This window comes from Pteropus alecto, unplaced genomic scaffold (genome assembly GCF_000325575.1).
Source record: "Pteropus alecto unplaced genomic scaffold, ASM32557v1 scaffold95, whole genome shotgun sequence".
NCBI classification, from domain to species: Eukaryota; Metazoa; Chordata; class Mammalia; order Chiroptera; family Pteropodidae; genus Pteropus; species Pteropus alecto.
Window position 1 is genome coordinate 12,397,679 of NW_006441071.1, and position 18,786 is coordinate 12,416,464.

An 18,786-nucleotide genomic window follows, 5' to 3' on the forward strand; every position below is an offset into this window, starting at 1 on the left:
GAGAGAGAGAGAAAGAGAGAGAGAGAGAAATATGTGAGGTAACGGATGTGTTAATTAACTAGAGGAAAATCTTTTCACAATGTATATGTATATCAAATCATCATGATGTACACTTTAAATATCTTACAATTTTATGTCAATTATACCTCAATAAAGCTGAAATTTAAAAGAATCTCCTGCAGTATTTGTAAAAATTCATATTTGGGGACTTCACCTCAGATTTACTGAATCCAAATTCTTGGGTTAGAGCCTAAGAATCTTCCATTTTAGCAGGTGACACTAATTCAAGTAAAATATGGACACTATTAGAGACATTCTGATTCAGAATTATTTATACAGACATTGTGAGGATCTGCTAACAGAAATTATGTCTCCAGGTGCTCTTTTCAGTGTTGTGACCCTACCTAACCTTTTCAGAATAAATAAATCAAATAATAAATAGATACTGAACACCTATAATATTTTCTGTCCAATACCAACTCTTTCAGTAATTTCTTCTAGTTATAAGATAAATAAGTACTTCTCATGATGTAATGTACAATATGATAATTATAGTTTATGACGCTTATTATAAACATGAGAGTTGTTAAGACAGTAGATCCTAAGAGTTCTCATCACAAGAAAAAAAATATTTTTTTCTTTCTCTTCTTTCTATCTACATGAGATGATGATGTTAACGAAATTTATTGTGGTAATCATTTCATGATATATGTAAGTCAAATCATTATGCTGTATACCTTAAACTTATACAGTGCTTTATGTCAATTATATCTCAATAAAACTGGAAGAAAAGAAAAAATAATTTCTTTTATCTCACAAAGTATGTGTTGTGCACAAGGAAGAAAAGTTATCTATACAACCTTTAATTATTATGAAATCAAAAAATATAAAGAAACACAAAAAATACAAAAATTCTATAAAAACTCCAAAAGTTCCCATTTATGTATATGGATTTGCATAAGGAAATTACCTGACAGAGCTATAGATGTCCAGTGGGGTTTGATCCTTTTCTTTAGCTATTCTCATCATATCTAACACTGCCATCCCAAGACATTCTTCCTGTGTTTCATGAGTCACAGGTACTTTTATCCATCCATGCAAAAAATCATGACGCCACTAAAAGAAAAAAAATATTTAGAAGGAACTATCTCATAAGTTTCACTATCACATGTAATCTACTACTGTATTTTAACCTATACTGTAATTTCCAGAACACATGTATTTAAAAAGAACATAAACTCCTTTCATTTTCAATCATTTTGCTATAAAATTTTAGTAAAAGTTCTTTTGCATATGGAAACTGATTGAAAATGGGTTCCCAATTAGAAAGTACATATGACATCAACCTATTGCACAGCTTGTATTTTCAAATTGTATCTTCCACTTCAAAACTAATTAAATTAAAGTAGATACTAATTAAACATGTATGGAGTTCCAAATATGTTCAAAGCATTACACTAAGGTCTGTGTTGGATACAAAGAACAGTGAGATGTGGTCTTGGCCCTCAAGGAGACTAAAATCTAGCAGAGAAGCTAAACACGTGAACACGTGAACAGAAAATTATGATGCCAGATACTGCATAGTAAGTGCCACACAACAGATACTTCAGAATTATATGCAGTTGGGGTAATCAGGGAAGGGTTCATGGAAAATTCGATATTTCATGTATTCTTTAAAGATGAAGTAATTTTTGATGGTTACAAAACAGGGTGAGGAAATAAAAAGAATGACACAAGAACAAAGCACAAGGTACGTTCAGAGATTCAAACTACCCTGGTTAGGGCAGACATTTTATGTAAGGGAATAGTGTGGATTAGAACTTGGAAAAGTAAGTTGGGGACAGATGGCAGGAACCCTTGAATGACTTGATCCTAGAAGCAATGGAGAACCATCTTCATAAAGCATCAGTTTCTTAAAACATCTTTTCCCAAAGCACCATGATGCTTTCACTGCTGGAAGTAGCAATACTAGAAGTACTTTAAAAAAATAAAGTATATTCAGGGAGACTCTTTAAGAGGCTGCTGTAATGGTTCAGTTGTGAGGTAATAAGGACCTGATATAGGGAATAGAAGACATTAAAAGAGTCTTAAAATTGCTAACTTTATAATTATATATAAAGAATAAAGAAAAGGGAAAAACAGAATTTCCAAGATTTTGATCTGGATCATTTAAGGATATGGATAAAATCAGATTGAACAGTAATAGGAGAAGAGAAAGGAGAAAACATAAATAATACCAATATTCTTTAATAAGATAAATAATAATAATAAATAATAGCAATTTTCTTTAAAAGAAAAGTAAGAGCTATAATATTAGCTGGAATACCAATATTTAACCAAGGTTTTAAACTGGATAAGAGAAATATAAGACCTTCTTCTATATTTTTTGTATGTATTGCCCTTCTTCTGATGTAACATGAAATTAAAGTTTTACATAAATTCTTTAAAAATAATTTTATTAAAAGAAATAAATATGCATTTAAAAGTGTATTTTTTGTTAACTTTCTATTAACAAATAAACTATATTACATAAAAGACACAAACAATGAAGTAATCAGTATTAACCGAAACAAAATCCTAAATGTTGGTAATAAAAAATTAATTCAGGGAAGGAGCTAAAGTTCTTTTTGTACGATTTCAAATACTTATTTACTATACTTTTGAAAATGGGCATTTAAGTTATTCTGATTAGGAAGGAGCTATTGATAGCTGATGGCTAGGTAGATTCTTTTTTAATAGCTTGCTTTAGTTCCATATACTGTATAGGATCAGTAGATAATAAATTCTGTTCATGAAGATATTCTGTGGAACTCATGCCCCAAAGAAAACAAATACACGAAAAACCAGTGAGAGCAGTGCTAAGAACACAATCACCCAAATACCCAATAGAGAAAAGTTACAAATGAAATACAGTCCCAAATGCCAAAATGTATTATTATTATTAATTAATTAATTTATTTATTTATTATTTATTTATTTATTTTTTTACCACCTACAGCACCTAGTATTCCTAGGTGGTCTCCCATCCAAGTACTAAGCAGGCCCAACCCTGCTTAGCTTCTGAGATCAGACGAGATTGGGCACATTCAGGGTGGCATTGCTGTAGACAGTATTATTATTTTAAACTAGTTTTCCTTAAACATCACAGAATAAATACTTTCATGTAATTAAAACTGTAGAAAATAGTTTTTTATCTGGGTAGCTGACAATAGTTGAAGAATTTTTATCTGCATTTAGCCAGAAATATAAGAAAACGGTTATAATCACAAAATAAGAAATGAACCAAAGAAAGAAGAACATGGAGTAAATATCTTTTTTCTTTTTTCAAAATACATATGAATTAACTAAAGGTTGTTCACATGGCAGCAGTTATGTATTCCTGAGAGGCCATATTTGGTGATAAAAAGACAATCTTCAGGAAAAAAATGAATTTAAAAGAGCAGCACACCTTTGGCTTTTTATTTGCTTACCTGTCCCAAATCTTTCTTTTTATTTGTTTACCTGTTCCAAATCTATCTTTCTATAATACTGTCTTACATACTCTAAAGACGGTTTAGTGGCTAAACTATTTTTTTAGTTAATTTAAAAAGTCAACAGTCTTACTCTCTGGTAATGTCATTGGTCAAATTCACTTTATTGTCTCTAATATGCATACAGTCTAATTTGATATCAATACACTTAGAGAATAAGTTAATCGTGATTTTATTTTTGGGGGGGACACAGATTTACAGAAATAGAAACACTAAAAAGTAGAAAAATGCATATAGTATTGTCTAGACACAATTTAAGATTCCATGGTGAAATTATTTTGCTATCCTAAATATGAAAATCCTTCCTAGTAAAACAAAATGGGAAATCGCCTATAATTTCTCTAGATCAAAAATATGAGATATCATAGTATTAGTATTAGGGTAAAATAAATGAATGAATACTTTAGGAAAACTTGCCTTATTAATGAGACTTAACTAACATGCCACCAAAATAAATCAGTTCTGCAGTATAGATGAAATAATATAATGATAAAAGCAGCAAAAAGTCATAACCTCATAGTATACCATTCTCAAAAGCCCCCCTCTCTCTTTTCTTAATGGTTACTGAAACAAAAGAAGCTTAATAAAAGTTGACTGGTGGTCAAATGATTTTTGAAAAGAGTACCAAGACCAACAATGGAGAAGAGTCTTCCCAACAAATGGTACTGAGAAAATTGGACATCCACAAGCAAAAGGATGAAGTTGAACCCTTATCTTACACCATATATAAAAATTTATTTAAAAATGTACCGAAGACTTAACTGTAAGAGCTAAAACCAAAAAACACTTAGAAAATATAGGGAAAAGCTTCATGATATTAGATCTGGCAATGATTTCTTAACTATGACACCAAAAGCACAGATAAAAAATAGATAAATTGGACTACATAAAAATTAAAAACTTGTGCATAGACACAATGAACAAAGTGAAAAGTATACCTATGGAATGGGAGAAAATATCTGCAACTCATATATCTGATAAGGGGTTAATAACCAGAAAATAAAAAATACTTAAAACTCAATAACATACAAAAAAAATGATTAAAAAAATGAGCAAAAGATTTAAATAGAAATTTCCCTCAAAGAGATATATTTCATAATATATTTCATATATTTCATAAGCCAATAAGCTTAAGGAAAAAATGCTCATCACTAATCATTAGGGAAATGCAAATCAACACTACAAGATACCACTTCACACCGATCAGAATGGCTATTATCAAAAAAAAAAAAAGTAAGTGAGTGTTGGTGAGGATGTGGAGAAACTGGAACAACTGTATACTGCTAATAGGAATATAAAATGGTGCAGCTGCTATGGGAAACAGTATAGCAGTTCCTCAAAAGAATTAAAAATAGAATTACCATATGATTCAATTAATTCCTTCTGGATATATATCCAAAGGAATGAAAGTGGGGTCTCAAAGATATATTTGTACACCCATGTTCATTGCAGCATTATTCACAAGAGCCAAAAGATGGAAGTAACCCAAGTATCCATCAACAGATGAACGGATAAACAAGATCTAGTACTATGTACAAGAGAATATTCAGCCTTAAAAAAGAAGGAAATTCTGACACACACTATAACATGAATGAACCTTGAATTCATTATGCTAAGAGAAATAAGCCAGTCTCAGAAGAATAAATATTGTATAATTCCACTAAATGAGGTACCTGGAATAGGAGAAGTCACAGAGAAAGTAGACAGGTGGCTGCCAGGGGCCAGAAGAAGAGAGGAATGGAGAGTTATTATTTAATGGGTTGAAGTTTCAGTTTAGGAAGATAAAAAATGTTCTGATGATAAGTGCTAGTGATGATTACACCAGAATGTGAAATGTACTTAATTAATGGCACTGATCCATCTAGTCAAAAATAGTTAAAATGGTAAATTTTATTAAGTATATTTTACCACAATAAAAAAAAGTAGGTTGTTCTCATATCCTAAAAGAGAAATATTTTTTGTTGTTCACAAACTGAGCTAGACCTACTACAAATCTTAGAAAAGTGAGCCATGAGGATCTGTGGGATTATTTCTTATGATATTAAAAAATCTAATTTAGAACTCCTTAATCTGACACCTTGGAGATAACAAGAACGTATCTTTGTCCAAAAGCACAAATACCTTTTTTTCCTTTATTTTTTACTCCTTAATCTTCTGGCACATAAAAACAAAAGTTATTTAATGATAAAACACTTCAATTACCATTTAAATCAAGGTAAAAGATTTTAAAAAGCATTACAAAATGCTCAAATACACTACAAAAATTTAACATAATACTATTAATAAACAAATAACTGGAACACAGCTCTCAGACTAAGTATCAACATCCAGCCACCCTCATAAGAAGAGCTACACAAACTATTATAGCTCACTTTTTATGCAGTCATCTAGTGTCTTAACATTTCATTCTCCACTATTTCAGTCTGAAATTGTTCAGGAATTAAAAAAACTTCTTTAAAGAAATTTTACTTATAGTCCAGCCACTTATGTCTATATGAATCATGTTGTAAAACTCAGTCTAAACTTTGTGAAATTGTTAAAGTAATCTAAAGCACTAAAATAAAAAAAGAAAATTCAAAAGGGCCAATTCAAAGAATGTTTGTAAAAGAGATTCTATTATCCATAAACCACAGGGTTAAAATTAGTGATTAAAAGATTCAATTTTGTTACCTATTTGCACTTATGCAAGATGGAACATCAGTTTTCCCATATATGAAGATTTTCCTGATTAAAGGTACACTACACAGCAAGATATTTATCATTTAACACATGTACAAGTAAGATAATATAATTATACCTGAGCAAAAAGGTACGACATGACAAAGTCGTCAAGAAGAGGAGCTTCAGCACCTCGAGATATTCCATGTCGATAGGTTCTGTTGCTGCCATTACAATACCAGTAAGGAAAGTAATATCTACAAGACAGTTAAAACATTCTGTCAGCCTCCAAACAGTTAAAATATAAACATACTATGTTTATATAACCACTTCCAGCATACCAACAGGTATTATCCCATAATCAGAAAACACAGCTAACAGCACTAAATACAGGTTGGGAACCAAAGAAAATCTGGATTAAGATCGTACTAAAAATATAGGTAGAAGATACAAGAAACATAATTGTAAAATCAATATACTGACTTCTTTCATGCACAGAATTTAGAAGCAACAGGAAACAGAGAAATGTAGAAATATGCTTATTACTGATGTCTGTAGATTTGTTATTTTCTATGTTAACAATCATATCTCCAAATAATGACTTTTTATTTCTTTTTGTCAATTATGAACCTTTTTTTTCTTATCTTACTGTACTGTTTAGAACTCCACTAAAATCCTAAACAGAAAATCCTATCCTTATTTCTATCTTATTCCTAATTTTAAAGAGACTGCTTCTAACATTTTATCATTTAAGAATATTATTTGCTACATGTTTTTTATAGATATCCTTTATCATGGTAAGGATGTCTCACTTGAGTCTTGGGTAATTAAGGCTTCCTTTTCCTTTTAAAATTACGAATGAGTCCATGCTATTTTTTACTATGCAACACTGACTCTTTGTATTGAACGGATCTATTTCATAAGAGACATAGATCAAACTTATTTCTTTGTTTCAACCTTTTGAGTAGAGAAGTACCTCTGAATTTCTCTAGATTGGTATTACATATTATCATAAATTATTAAACAAATTAACTTATAATTTGAGGCTGTAATAAACACTGGCAAAGTCTTTCCTTCATTTCAACTTTTGTAAAAAGTTGTAAAAAAAGAAGAGCTGTGAAATTATATTTTATTGCATAAAACATCGAATTTCCTGGGAAATTAGCAGTATTCCAAACATTTAGGATTTTGCTGGTAAAGCCATGCTCACCCTTTAAAATTTTTAATTATAACCATAAGTAGTAAAGCAGCACCTCACCAGAACAGCTTTATTCTCAGAACTTTCTAGTTAAAGAACATGTGTGAATATTTCCTCTAGTGGAGAAACAAAGTCTTAAATGAAGAAGATTAAATGCTGATTGGTTCTGGTCTGATATTAAGCACCTTGCAATTAAAAAAATATGTTCAATAATTTCTCCCACTTTGTCTTTTTACCATTAAGCGAGTCACTTTAAAAAGAGAAAAGTACCTTATTCTGTAGAGTACATTATGTCTGGCTGAGTCATCTACATGGAAGACATGGTTGGGTGGATACCACATCCTTTCTGTTTCATTCATTAAAGCAAACATACTATGATACACAGGTGTGATTCCTAGGAAAGAAGCAGAAAAAGAAATGATTACAAATAATTAAAAGTACATTACATTAACATCTATAATTTGTAGTGGGTCTGAAGTAATAATTCGAAATCAGCACAAAATGCAGTAGCAATTAAAATCTTTTGGTTCAACATGACTTAACATTGAATTCTTAATTAAATATCTTTTTTCCCCTATATTTTAAGATACTCTCCTATATTTTAAGGGACTCTTTCAAGCAGATTTTAAAAAATACATCATCCAATCTTTTCAGTTGTCTCTACAGAAAGATTGATCCAAATTTGTGTGTTTTAATTAAGAAAAGCATCAAATAACTAAAATATTTAGAAGTCACTGGATACTTTTAAGAGAATAGCAAAATAGCTTTATTTTTAAATGTCAAGTTTTATACAATACACTCGTACTTATATGCTCTGCACTATTTAAACTTAGACTGAAAAATTTTAATTGTCAACTTAAATTACAATGGTATGTGTTTTCAAAGATATTTTTGGAGGTACATTAACAAAAGGTTGAAGGCCGCTGAAATTTTTAAAAACCATATAAAACATCTAAGGCACACAATTAATGCTTTTTATTTCCAAGCACATACAGAACATTCACACACACATACATACATACACACACTCCACTACAATCATGTGGGGATTAAAAACGAGTCTCTAAAAATGCCAGAGAATAATCATACTGAGCATGTTCTCCAATCACATTTATTTGAAGACAAGAAAACAAAAGTATTTTTATTTTAGTGATATTTTTATTTTATTCTTTTCCACTATAGGCAAAAATGACACCAACTTGACACACCGACAACAAAAATTTTTAATTTTTATTGAGATTATTACACAACTGTATACTCATGGGTATGTAATAATTTCAGTAAGTTACATATAAAAACATTATTCAGTAACAACTTTTAAACTATATCCTTACATTCATTCTTGTATTTACAAATTCTTCTAAATATCTCACAGATCATAGGAGAGATAACAACAGAAATTAAAGAGTATTTACAATGATCATTATCATGTATTAAAAATTATGAAATATGACTAAAATGTTGCTCAAGAGGGAAAACTGTAGCTTTAATCTGCTTATATTAGAAAATAACAGATTGACCTAAGTTACCTAACTCAATATTGGCAAACAATAGAGTAATCCCAAAGACAGCTGAAGGGACATGACAGAATAGAAGTTAACAGAATAAAAATTTAATAAAGAGAATCAACAAATAAAAGCTATTAGCAATGACTAATGAAAAAAACAAGCCTTTTTAAAATCTGATCCAGAAAAAAAAGGCACAGATAAATACTAAGAATTTTTAGTAAGTTATGAAGACAAAAAGAGAGTGCTACTGTGAACTGAGCATGAGAGGGATCTAGGCTGCACGCTCATTATGAGAATCTAATACCTGATGATCTGCGGTGGAGCTGCGGCAGTGACACTTGACCTGGGGTGCAGCTGCAAATATAGATTAACACTAGCAGAGAGGTCTGACTGCACAGAGACCATAATAAATCAATTGCTTGCAGACTCATATCAAAACCCTATCAGAGTTTTGCAAGTGACAATTAAGCTGCATCTGGTGATAGGCTTTATAGTGGCAAGTGAGTTGATGTACTTCAATTTTACAGCTGCATCTGGTGACAGGCTTTAAGTCAGAATCCAACATTTATTTTAGTCTGCGCATGGCTCGTCCATTATTTTATTTACCACATCGGCCCATGCCTCTTTCCCATACTGCACATTTTGTCTTAGTCACATTTTTGGTAAGCTCTAGCCAAAATGAGTAAAAAACAAACACTACTGGGGAGCTTCTCTGAAAAGCGGGAAAGTCCCAATGATGAGATAGCATAAGACTCTAAGACTGCCAACAAAAAGAAAGCTATATTTAAAAGAAAATACCAAGAGTCCTACTTAAATTACAGGTTCATTGCAACAGGTGATTCATATTCTCCAAGCTCACTTTGTATAATATGTGGCGACCAGCTATCCAACAAAATCATGTAACCTTTAAAACTGCTTCACCACATGGAGACCAAGCACGCTGTATTAAAAGATAACACTTTGGAGTTTTGTTTTGTTTTTTTTTTAAACATGAACACGAAGAACAGAAACAATTATTGAAGGCCACCACTTCATCAAATGTGTCTGCACTGAGAGCATCACCCTTTAGTGGCTAACCACATTGCTAAAGCTAAGAAGCCCTTTACTATTGGTGAAGAGTTGATCCTGCCTGCTACTAAGGACATTTGTTGTGAACTTTTAGGAAAGGCTGCAGTTCAAAAGGTGGCATGTGTTCCTCTTTTGGCTAGCACAATAACTAGACAAACTGACGAAGCAGCAGAAGCATAATTGTTAGAGAGGTTAATGAGTCACTGTGGTACACAATCCAGTTTGGCAAGTCTACTGATGTTGACAAGGCAACAATGTTTGTTTCTGTGTGCTATATTTTTCAGAAGGATGTACATGAGGATATGTTATGTGCACTTTTGTTGCTAGTCAACACCACAGGTGTAGAACCATTAAAGTCTTTCAATGATTACATAACAGGAAAACTGAATTAGTCATTTTGTGTTGGTATATGCATGGACAGAGCGGCTACCATGACTGGACGGCTTTCTGGTTTCACTACTCGGGTCAAAGAGGTTGCTTCTGAATGTGAGTCTATGCACTGTGTCATCCATAGAAAAATGCTGGCTAGCCAAATAATGTCACCTGAACTTAATGACATTTTGCCAGATGTGATTAAAATTATCAACCACATACCCTTGACTCACATCTGTATGTGCAACAGTGAGGAGGTGGATGCAGAGCACACATGTCTTCTCATATACACAGAAGTGGATGGCTTTCTAAAGGTAAATCGCTAGCCAGAGTTTCTCAATTATGAGAGCTGTTCCAGAGATTTCTTTTAGAAAAATAGTGACCACTGGCAGCACATTTCAGTGACACAGAATGGGTGGCAAAACTTGCTTACTTGTGTGACATATTCAATCTGCTTAATCAACTCAATCTGTCACTTCAGGGGAGAATGACAACTGTGTTCAAGATGGCATATAAAGTGGCTGCATTCAAAGCCAAACTGGAATTATGGGGGCAACGAGTAAACATTGGGATTTTTGACATGTTTCAAACAATAACAGAGATTTTGAGAGAGACTGAGAATCAGGGCCTTTTTTCTCCCAGCTGGTGCATGATCACCTATCTTGGCTTTCAAAAGAGTTTGAGTATTACTTCCCAACCACAAAAGACCTCTGAACTGAGAAGGAATGGATCTGCGACCCATTTGTGAATAAGCCAGGTGAACTGACTTTGTCTGTGCCAGAAGAGGATCAACTGCTTGAGACTGCAAATCATGGTGGCCTTAAAAGTATGTTTGAGACAACTTCAAATCTCCATACGTTATAGATTAAAGTCAAGGCAGAATATCCTGAGTTTGCCACAAAAGTGCTGGAAAGCCTGATTCCACTTCCAACATCCTATCTTCATGAAGCAGTGTTTTCTGCAGTGACAGCAACCAAAATGAGATTACGGAGTAAACTGGACATAAGCAACACATTTTGGGTGTCACTGTCTCCCATTACCCCCAGATAGGGCTGTCTAATTGCAGGAAAACAAGCTTAGGGCTCCTAATGAATCTGCATTATGGTGAGTTATATAATTATTTCATTATATATCACAATGTAATAATAATATAAATAAAATGCATAATAAATGTAATGTGCCTAAATCATCCTGAAACATCCCCACCGCCCCACCTCCCCGGGGTCAGTGGAAAATTTGTCTTCCACAAAACCAGTCACTGGTGCCGAAAAGACTGGGGATCACTACTATAACAAGCACAAGATGGATATGGGAAATACAAAAATGAAAAATAGTGCCTAACTTTAAGAATCTCATAGTGTAGTAGATGACACAGAGAAGCCACTGGAGAATTATAACTCAAGAGGGTAAGTATAATGATAGTAGATCATAAGAAAACACAGTAGTACAGAGAAGAGGTGACAAAGATTCTTTGCTTGACCAAATTTTAGTCAGGCTCCTCTGAACCCTTCCCCAGTAAGGCCCATCCAGGTACTTCCTTATAGAATCAAGTTTTAGCAAGAATCCTCCTAAGTCCCTTTAGCAACAATTCCCTACCTTTGCTATATCAAATTCCTCTTCCTTACTAGGTAATATCTGACCACTTTGGCCTGCCTTGAGCAAGAATCCTATTAGAGTGGTTCAGCCAGAATCCCCCTAGACTTGATGTCTCCTCTTAATTTTCCATTCACCAATGCCCCCACCTAACAGGCTCCTTAGCTATAAATCCCAGCTTGCTCAGGTTGTATTCAGAATTATGCCCCCTTGTATAGTGAATAATCTTCCCCAATTACAATACGTTTTTTGTTTGTTTTGTTTTGTTTTGTTTTTAAACAAAATCCATCTTCATCACTTTAACTTCTGCCTGGCTCTGGTTTTCTTTAACAAAGGTGAAAAAAAAATTATCATGAAGTCAAATGGAGTAAAGACGTCAATGAAGGCTTCTGAAAAGGTAATGCATAAGCTGAAAGCACATGAGGATTTAGCTATTCTATGTAATTGTAGGCGGAGTACATAAAATGTGCATAGGCATGGAGGATCAACTGCAAATGCTCCCGGTGCTAAAATAGTTATACAGAAAAGAAAAAAGAGGTGCTATACAGCATAGAGTTACAGACATGAGCATGTTACAGAATGAGCATGTAACCTGACTGGACAAAGATAATTTTGATGTATGCCTAGTGTCCCAGCATAATTATTAATAACATATCTTTTCATCCCAAAAGTGTTCCAGTTTGAATAGTGCTGACCAAGTTATACAGTGTCACCTTGGAGTTAGATATGATTTAAGCCTGAGCTCAAGCATTTACTAGCTAGGTAAACTTGTGATAGTTATAGTTAATCTCTCTAGGCCTGTATGCCATCATCTTTATAATGAGAATAAAAATGAGTTAACAGAATAGTTGGAAGGATAAAATACAATAACATGAATAAAGTGTTTAGCAAAAGAGATGACATGTAACATGGGTTCCATTGTAAAGACCCAGGAATGTAAGTAATTATTTTTGTTTTCCCTAACTGAATGGACCTAATTTACATGTAATTGAAGAGATAACAGCCAAGAATTTTCCATACCTAAACAAAGACACTGACACATAAACTCAACAAGCTCAGAGAGCCCAAGTAAAATAAAGACAAAGCAACACATATGTACACTGCAGTCAAACTGCTGAAGATCAACAATAGAAAAAAAATCTTAAAAGTAGCCAGAGACTAGAAACTAGAAGAAACATCAATCAGTAGAAGAATAACCGAAAATGACATAGATGGTAGAATTACCTATAAAGAAAGTTAAATGAAGTACTATAATATGTTCTATTTATTAAAGTAGGTAGAACAAAAGATGAACATGATGAGGTAATGGAAATGATTAAAAAGAAATCCAAAAAAAAACTGACGTCAGAAAATATCAAAAGGTCTAACTAATGAGGTCCAAAAGATGAGAAACAAGAGTACATAAATATCGTGAAAATTATAAATTCATAGATCCAAGAGGCGCAACAAAACACAAGCAGAGAAAACAGAAAGAAATCTACAAAGTATGTCATAATCAAATTTCCAAAAACCAGTGATTAGAAATGCTGGTTCTAACTCTAAATAGGTACATCTTAAAAACAATCTTATCCTAATGAGATCTTGGTGATACTGCTCACATCAGAGCTGACAATGGTTTCCAACTTTACCACCTTTCGTTATTCTCTGATTTAATTCTTTCCACAGCAGAGCCAACCCATTTATTCATTTGCCAAATGCTGAATGAACGCCTAAATCATCTCGATTGGTCACAATTTTCAGTGTTAAAGATTAGGGCCCTGAGAACTCTACTTCCAAAACCATCAAAAGAAATTCTAAGGTCAAGTTAAAGATAAAAGAGTAATTTGGGCAATTTTCTCATCTTTAACAGAAAGAGAACAGTACCTACACACCCTAATGTTGTAAGTATTGAATAACATGTGTAAAAGACTTGGCTCAGTGTCAATAAATTTTAACTCACTGAAAAAATGTTGGACAACATGTTGTGCAGCTGCAACATTAACTCCATATTCCACTCTACTCTTTAGGCACCGAATTAAAAATAAAGGTCACTTACATATATACATTTCTCCTAAAAACTTTTATAATTAGAGACTACTATAGATCAACATATTTCATTAAATACCTCAATATTAAAACTCCTTTATAAGTTATAAAATATTTTATCAAATAATCAAAGCCATACTAAAAAAGGTTGTTAATATAAGTTTTGATTGCAGCTAGATACAACGAAGGGCATTTGGGGATGGGAAGAGAAGGTATACTAGGTATCTGAGCAGCACAGTCAAGGAAGAGTAACTGGCAAAGGACTCAGAGAGAGATGAGAGGGTTCCAAGAGATAACTTGACATAGCTATTTAGTCTAAACTTTGTTGTCTCTATGCTATGGAAAATTATCTCATATCCTATATTTTACATATAACTTGTCAAGGCTGTAGATATGAGGTGAGGATAATTGTCTCTCCAGTTCACAGATTTCTGACCAAGCAGAATAATAACTGAACATGACACAGAGAATATCAGGAAAGCCTGGATTTTGATGCTGTGACTGGATGACAACTTTTGGGTACCCTCTTTGAGGAAGGGGAAAGTTTATTCTCAATACTGAATAAAGGAAAAGTAATATTTGTGACCAACAGGACATATTGTAGTATTCTATGTTATTGTTCGGCAAATATTCTCTCTTCTCTTCCCAGTCCCTACCCTGTCATAACCACTAGTCTATTGTCCACATGCATGAGTCTCTGTTTTCACATTCAAAATATGTTCATTCCATCCCAACAGCCCTCAGAGTCTTAACTCATTCCACCATCAACTCAAAACTCTGAACTTCAAAGTCTCATCTAAATATCATCAAAATCAGATTTGGGTGAGACTCAAGTATGGTTCATCCTGAGGCAAACTTCTCTCCAGCTATGAACCTGTGAAATTAAACAAGGTATGTGCTTCCAAAATACAATGGTGGGACAGGCATAGGAGAGACATTTACATCCCAAAAGGAGTTAAGAAGAATATAATGATGGGTCCCAAGCAGGGACCAGTCTAAAACCTAATAGGACAAATTCCATTAGACCTTCGGGCATGAGAGTAAGTCTCTTAGATTTGATGCTCTGACATCCAGGGCCTTGCACTCTGAGCCTGTGGTAGGAGGGGCAGCCCTGATGATTTCTGAATTGTCTTCAGAGTCATTCTTCCACTATTTTAGGGGACAGCTCCTGGAATCTGTTGAGATGGCTAATCCACACTAATTATCAAATGGTTGCTTGGCCACCTCCTTAGTGTTCTCTTCTGAACACACTTTCTCATTTTTTACATCATGGATTGGCTGAGAATTTTCCAAATCTTTAAGTTTTGCTTTCTTTTTGCTGAACAATTCCATCTTTAAGTCATTTTTCTCTTTCCGCATTTTAATATAAAGTCAGGATTCACCAACCTGCATCTTCAACAGTTAGCTAAGGTAAAGATCTAATTTTATTGCTCACGAAACTCTAAAATGCAAACACAATTCAGGCAAGTACTATGCCACTTCGCAACAAGGACTGCTTTTTCTCCAGTTTCCAATAACATGTTCCTCATTTGTGTTTAAGACCTCATCAAAATGGCCTTTACCATCTGTATTTCTATGAACATTCTGTTCAAGATTACTTAAGTATTATCTAAGAAGATTGAGGTTTTCTCTACAGCTCTCCTCTTCTTCATGAGTCCTCACCAGAACTGCCTTTAAAGGTCTGTTCACAACAATGTAGGCTTTCTCTACCACGCACCTCTATACTCTTCCATTACCCATTATCCAGTTCCAAAGCCACTTCCACATTTTTAGGTATTTGTTACAGCATCCCCCCATTTCTCAGTACCAATTTTTGTCTTAGTCCATTTGGGATACTGTAACAAAAATATCATAGACTAAGTAACTTATAAACAATAGAAATTTCTCACAATTCTGGAAGCTGGAAAGTACAAAATCAAGGTGCTGGCAGATTCAGTGTCATTAATGAGAACCCACTCATGGTTCATAGATGGTTCATCTTTGATTTCTCTTTTTAACTATGTCCTCACATGGTAGAAGGGGCAAAGATGCTCTCTGGAGTTTCTTCTATAAGGGAACTAATCTCATTGATGAGGGATCTGCCCAATGACCTAATTGCTTCCCATAGGTCCTACCTCCAAATATCATGACCTTGGGGGAATAGGTTTCAACATGAATTTTAAGGAAGCACAAACATGTAGTCTATACGACTAGCCCAAGGCAGATTTACCTTAAATTCTACTCTAGTGATGTTCTCCTCTTTTATACATGTGAAAACACATGTTAGCCATATAAGCATTAAAAAAAAAAAAAACCACACAGTATACAACATGTATTAGAGTAGCATGATTAAAGCAATGATCTCTTCAGAAGAAAAAAAAACAAACTCTTTTTAAAACCTACCACAGGCTTTAGAAGCAGCAACACAAATTTCTTCTGCAACATACTCCCCACTTGGAAACTTCAGGTAATCGCCCTCAGTTTTCCCAAGGGAATGATAAAGATACACCTGTAGAACTGAGTCTATTTGCTTCACAGAATTGGCATTTCCAGGAATATCACCATTCTGATGTACAGGAGACATGGATGTTCCTTCCATTTCCGTCATTGTAAGGCAAGCCATTTCCATGCAGAGTCTTTTTCAGAATGTTTGCCTGTAAGAGAAAACAATAGTTACAAACGAAAGTGATACTGATAAAGTATCCTTTCTATACTTTCTATACTTTATGTCAGGAGTACTTGCTGACTACAGAGACTCTTGTCAAATCTATTTGTTAGGTTGTTAAGTAGACATGAGTGACTGGGGAATGAAGGCCCCCTGCAAAGACCTCCCTTAGGACCTTCCTGAAACACCCATTTTACAGTTAGAAATTACCCCTACATAATGAGGCATGAAGAAGTAAAAAGTCATAAAATAGCCACTGGTTTGGTCCGGCCACAAGTACTAGTGCAGTTAGTTCTACACTAACCTTCTCATAACCTTAGCCTCATTATACCATCATTATAATATCATGCATATGCCTGGAAGTTCATTAATCTAATTATAACAGACTGCATTCTAGGTAACTACATGCACAGTAGGCAAGGGGTTATATAACAGCCAAATGTCAATCAAAATGACCTCACATACCAATCATCTAGCACCACCCCTGTAAACACACATCCAGAAGCCAATACGACTCACACCGAAGTTCTACAAGGCTGCAGTCTTCTCTGACACACCCCTTTCTTTCTTGAAATGTACTTTCAATAAATCTTACTTTTCCTAAATCTCACTGATTTGTAATTCTTTACTGCATCCGCAGAAAGAACCGAGGACCCCTCAATGCCACCGGGGCAAGGATGGGTTTTAGATCTCCCCATTGGTAAGTGGTGCTGGACCCAGGTGGTCTTGGTAAGACCTAGGCCTCGCCCCTCTTGGCTAGACGCCCTTCTGCCTACTCTCTTATCTCTATTCTGGCCACTCTTTCACCTGAAGCTTCTCATTTTCTCCTGAATGAGAGACCAGGGGTGCAGTTGTCCTCTTCTCATCATTCCCCTTCTGACCTATTACCTTACAGTTGTTTTCTGCTCCCTACTTGGTTTTCCGCCTGCAATCTCAATTGATTTCTTCACCCATGGTCTTATTTTCCTCTCCCTCGTTGGAGAGGGCAGCCTTTCCCTTGTGAGAAAGGGCTTTTCCATGCCGGAGAGCCAAGCTGCATGGTAAGCAATTGCCTCCCCCAAGCAGAAGAGGGGTCTCCCATGCGGAGATATGTTTCTTTTCCTTTCCCATCCCGTGGTCTGAGAAGTAGATATTTGTTTTCTTTTGTAACACTGCATGGCCACACTATAAATTCCCCAATGGGGAAACCTGGCCTATTAATGTGAGCCTTAATTATAACAACATACTCCAATTAGATCTTTATTGCAAACAGCAGGGTAAATGGTTGGAGACACCTCATGTTCAAGCCTTTTTCCTACTCCTAGAAAATGATTTCCTCTTACAGAAAGGCAGACTTAACTACCTTAGCCTTACTTCATACTAGTAAGTCTTTCTCTTCTGAATTTTCTTCTGTGGAACTGTCAGCTTCTTTCACTCCCCCTGGCTAGCTGACCAGCATCACTCCCTCCCCATCCCTTCCATTTTCCCAGGAGGCTGCGCGCAGTGCCGGAGACAGGAAAGAGCTGCCAGGAAGACGGAGGGCGGTGCTCAGCTTCAGGTGCCACAGGGTGCATGCACACACCTCTCAATGGGCGGAGTATTACTCCGCCCATTGAGAGGTGTGTGCATGCACCCGACAGCCCAGAAGAGATTGTGTTCTCTGGCAATTTAGGGGTTACGATTCAGTGCTTTTTTTTTGACCCAGGCTGCCCAGGTTCAGTTGCCAGTCAGGGAAGAAATTTTTCCTCCTTCCTCCCCAGCAGCTTATATACTCACCAGCTCGTGCCTGCCGAGAAGGTAGGCCCAGCTATCCGCAAAACAAGCTGCAGTACTTTTTTGCAGGGAAAACTCGTTGAGGACTCGCCTCCTCCCAAACCAACATAGAAGTGGGTGGGAGAGGATACTAATAAGTTTGGCTTGTAAACGGTTCTCTATAATACTATCCCACAACTAGATTTTTTTTTCTTTTGCAAAAGGGAGGAAAAGCAGTAAGAAATCTCCTATGTACGGGCTTCTGTGATCCTTTACCAAGACCCAGACTTATTAGATGGCCCAATGACAGATAGCAGCACCTCCCCCAGATCTCAAAATAATCAGGAATTTTCTCCTTTGCCCTTACCCTCGCACTCTGAGGGGGTACAGAGATCTCCTGTCACTCCATCTATTTCACCGCTCCCTAACTAAACAAGATTTGCCTCCTCAGAGACGTTA

At 34.9% G+C, this 18,786-nt stretch overlaps 1 protein-coding gene and 1 pseudogene across 3 annotated transcripts in view; both read right to left on the reverse strand.

The window, feature by feature from the left end:
• JAK2 (Janus kinase 2) overlaps positions 1 to 18,786 on the reverse strand; it is a 91,048-nt gene that overhangs the window by 40,637 nt on the left and 31,625 nt on the right. For all 3 annotated transcript variants that reach the window (XM_015594501.2, XM_006918381.3, XM_015594502.2), the window contains exons 3-6: positions 16,335 to 16,585; positions 7,657 to 7,780; positions 6,328 to 6,445; positions 971 to 1,116 (exon numbers count right to left, since the gene is read on the reverse strand). In XM_015594501.2, the coding sequence (XP_015449987.1) occupies positions 971 to 1,116; positions 6,328 to 6,445; positions 7,657 to 7,780; positions 16,335 to 16,560 (614 nt within the window). In that variant the 5' untranslated portion in view covers positions 16,561 to 16,585. The remainder of the gene's footprint in view (positions 1 to 970; positions 1,117 to 6,327; positions 6,446 to 7,656; positions 7,781 to 16,334; positions 16,586 to 18,786) is intronic.
• Positions 2,990 to 3,108, reverse strand: LOC112485036 (annotated as a pseudogene).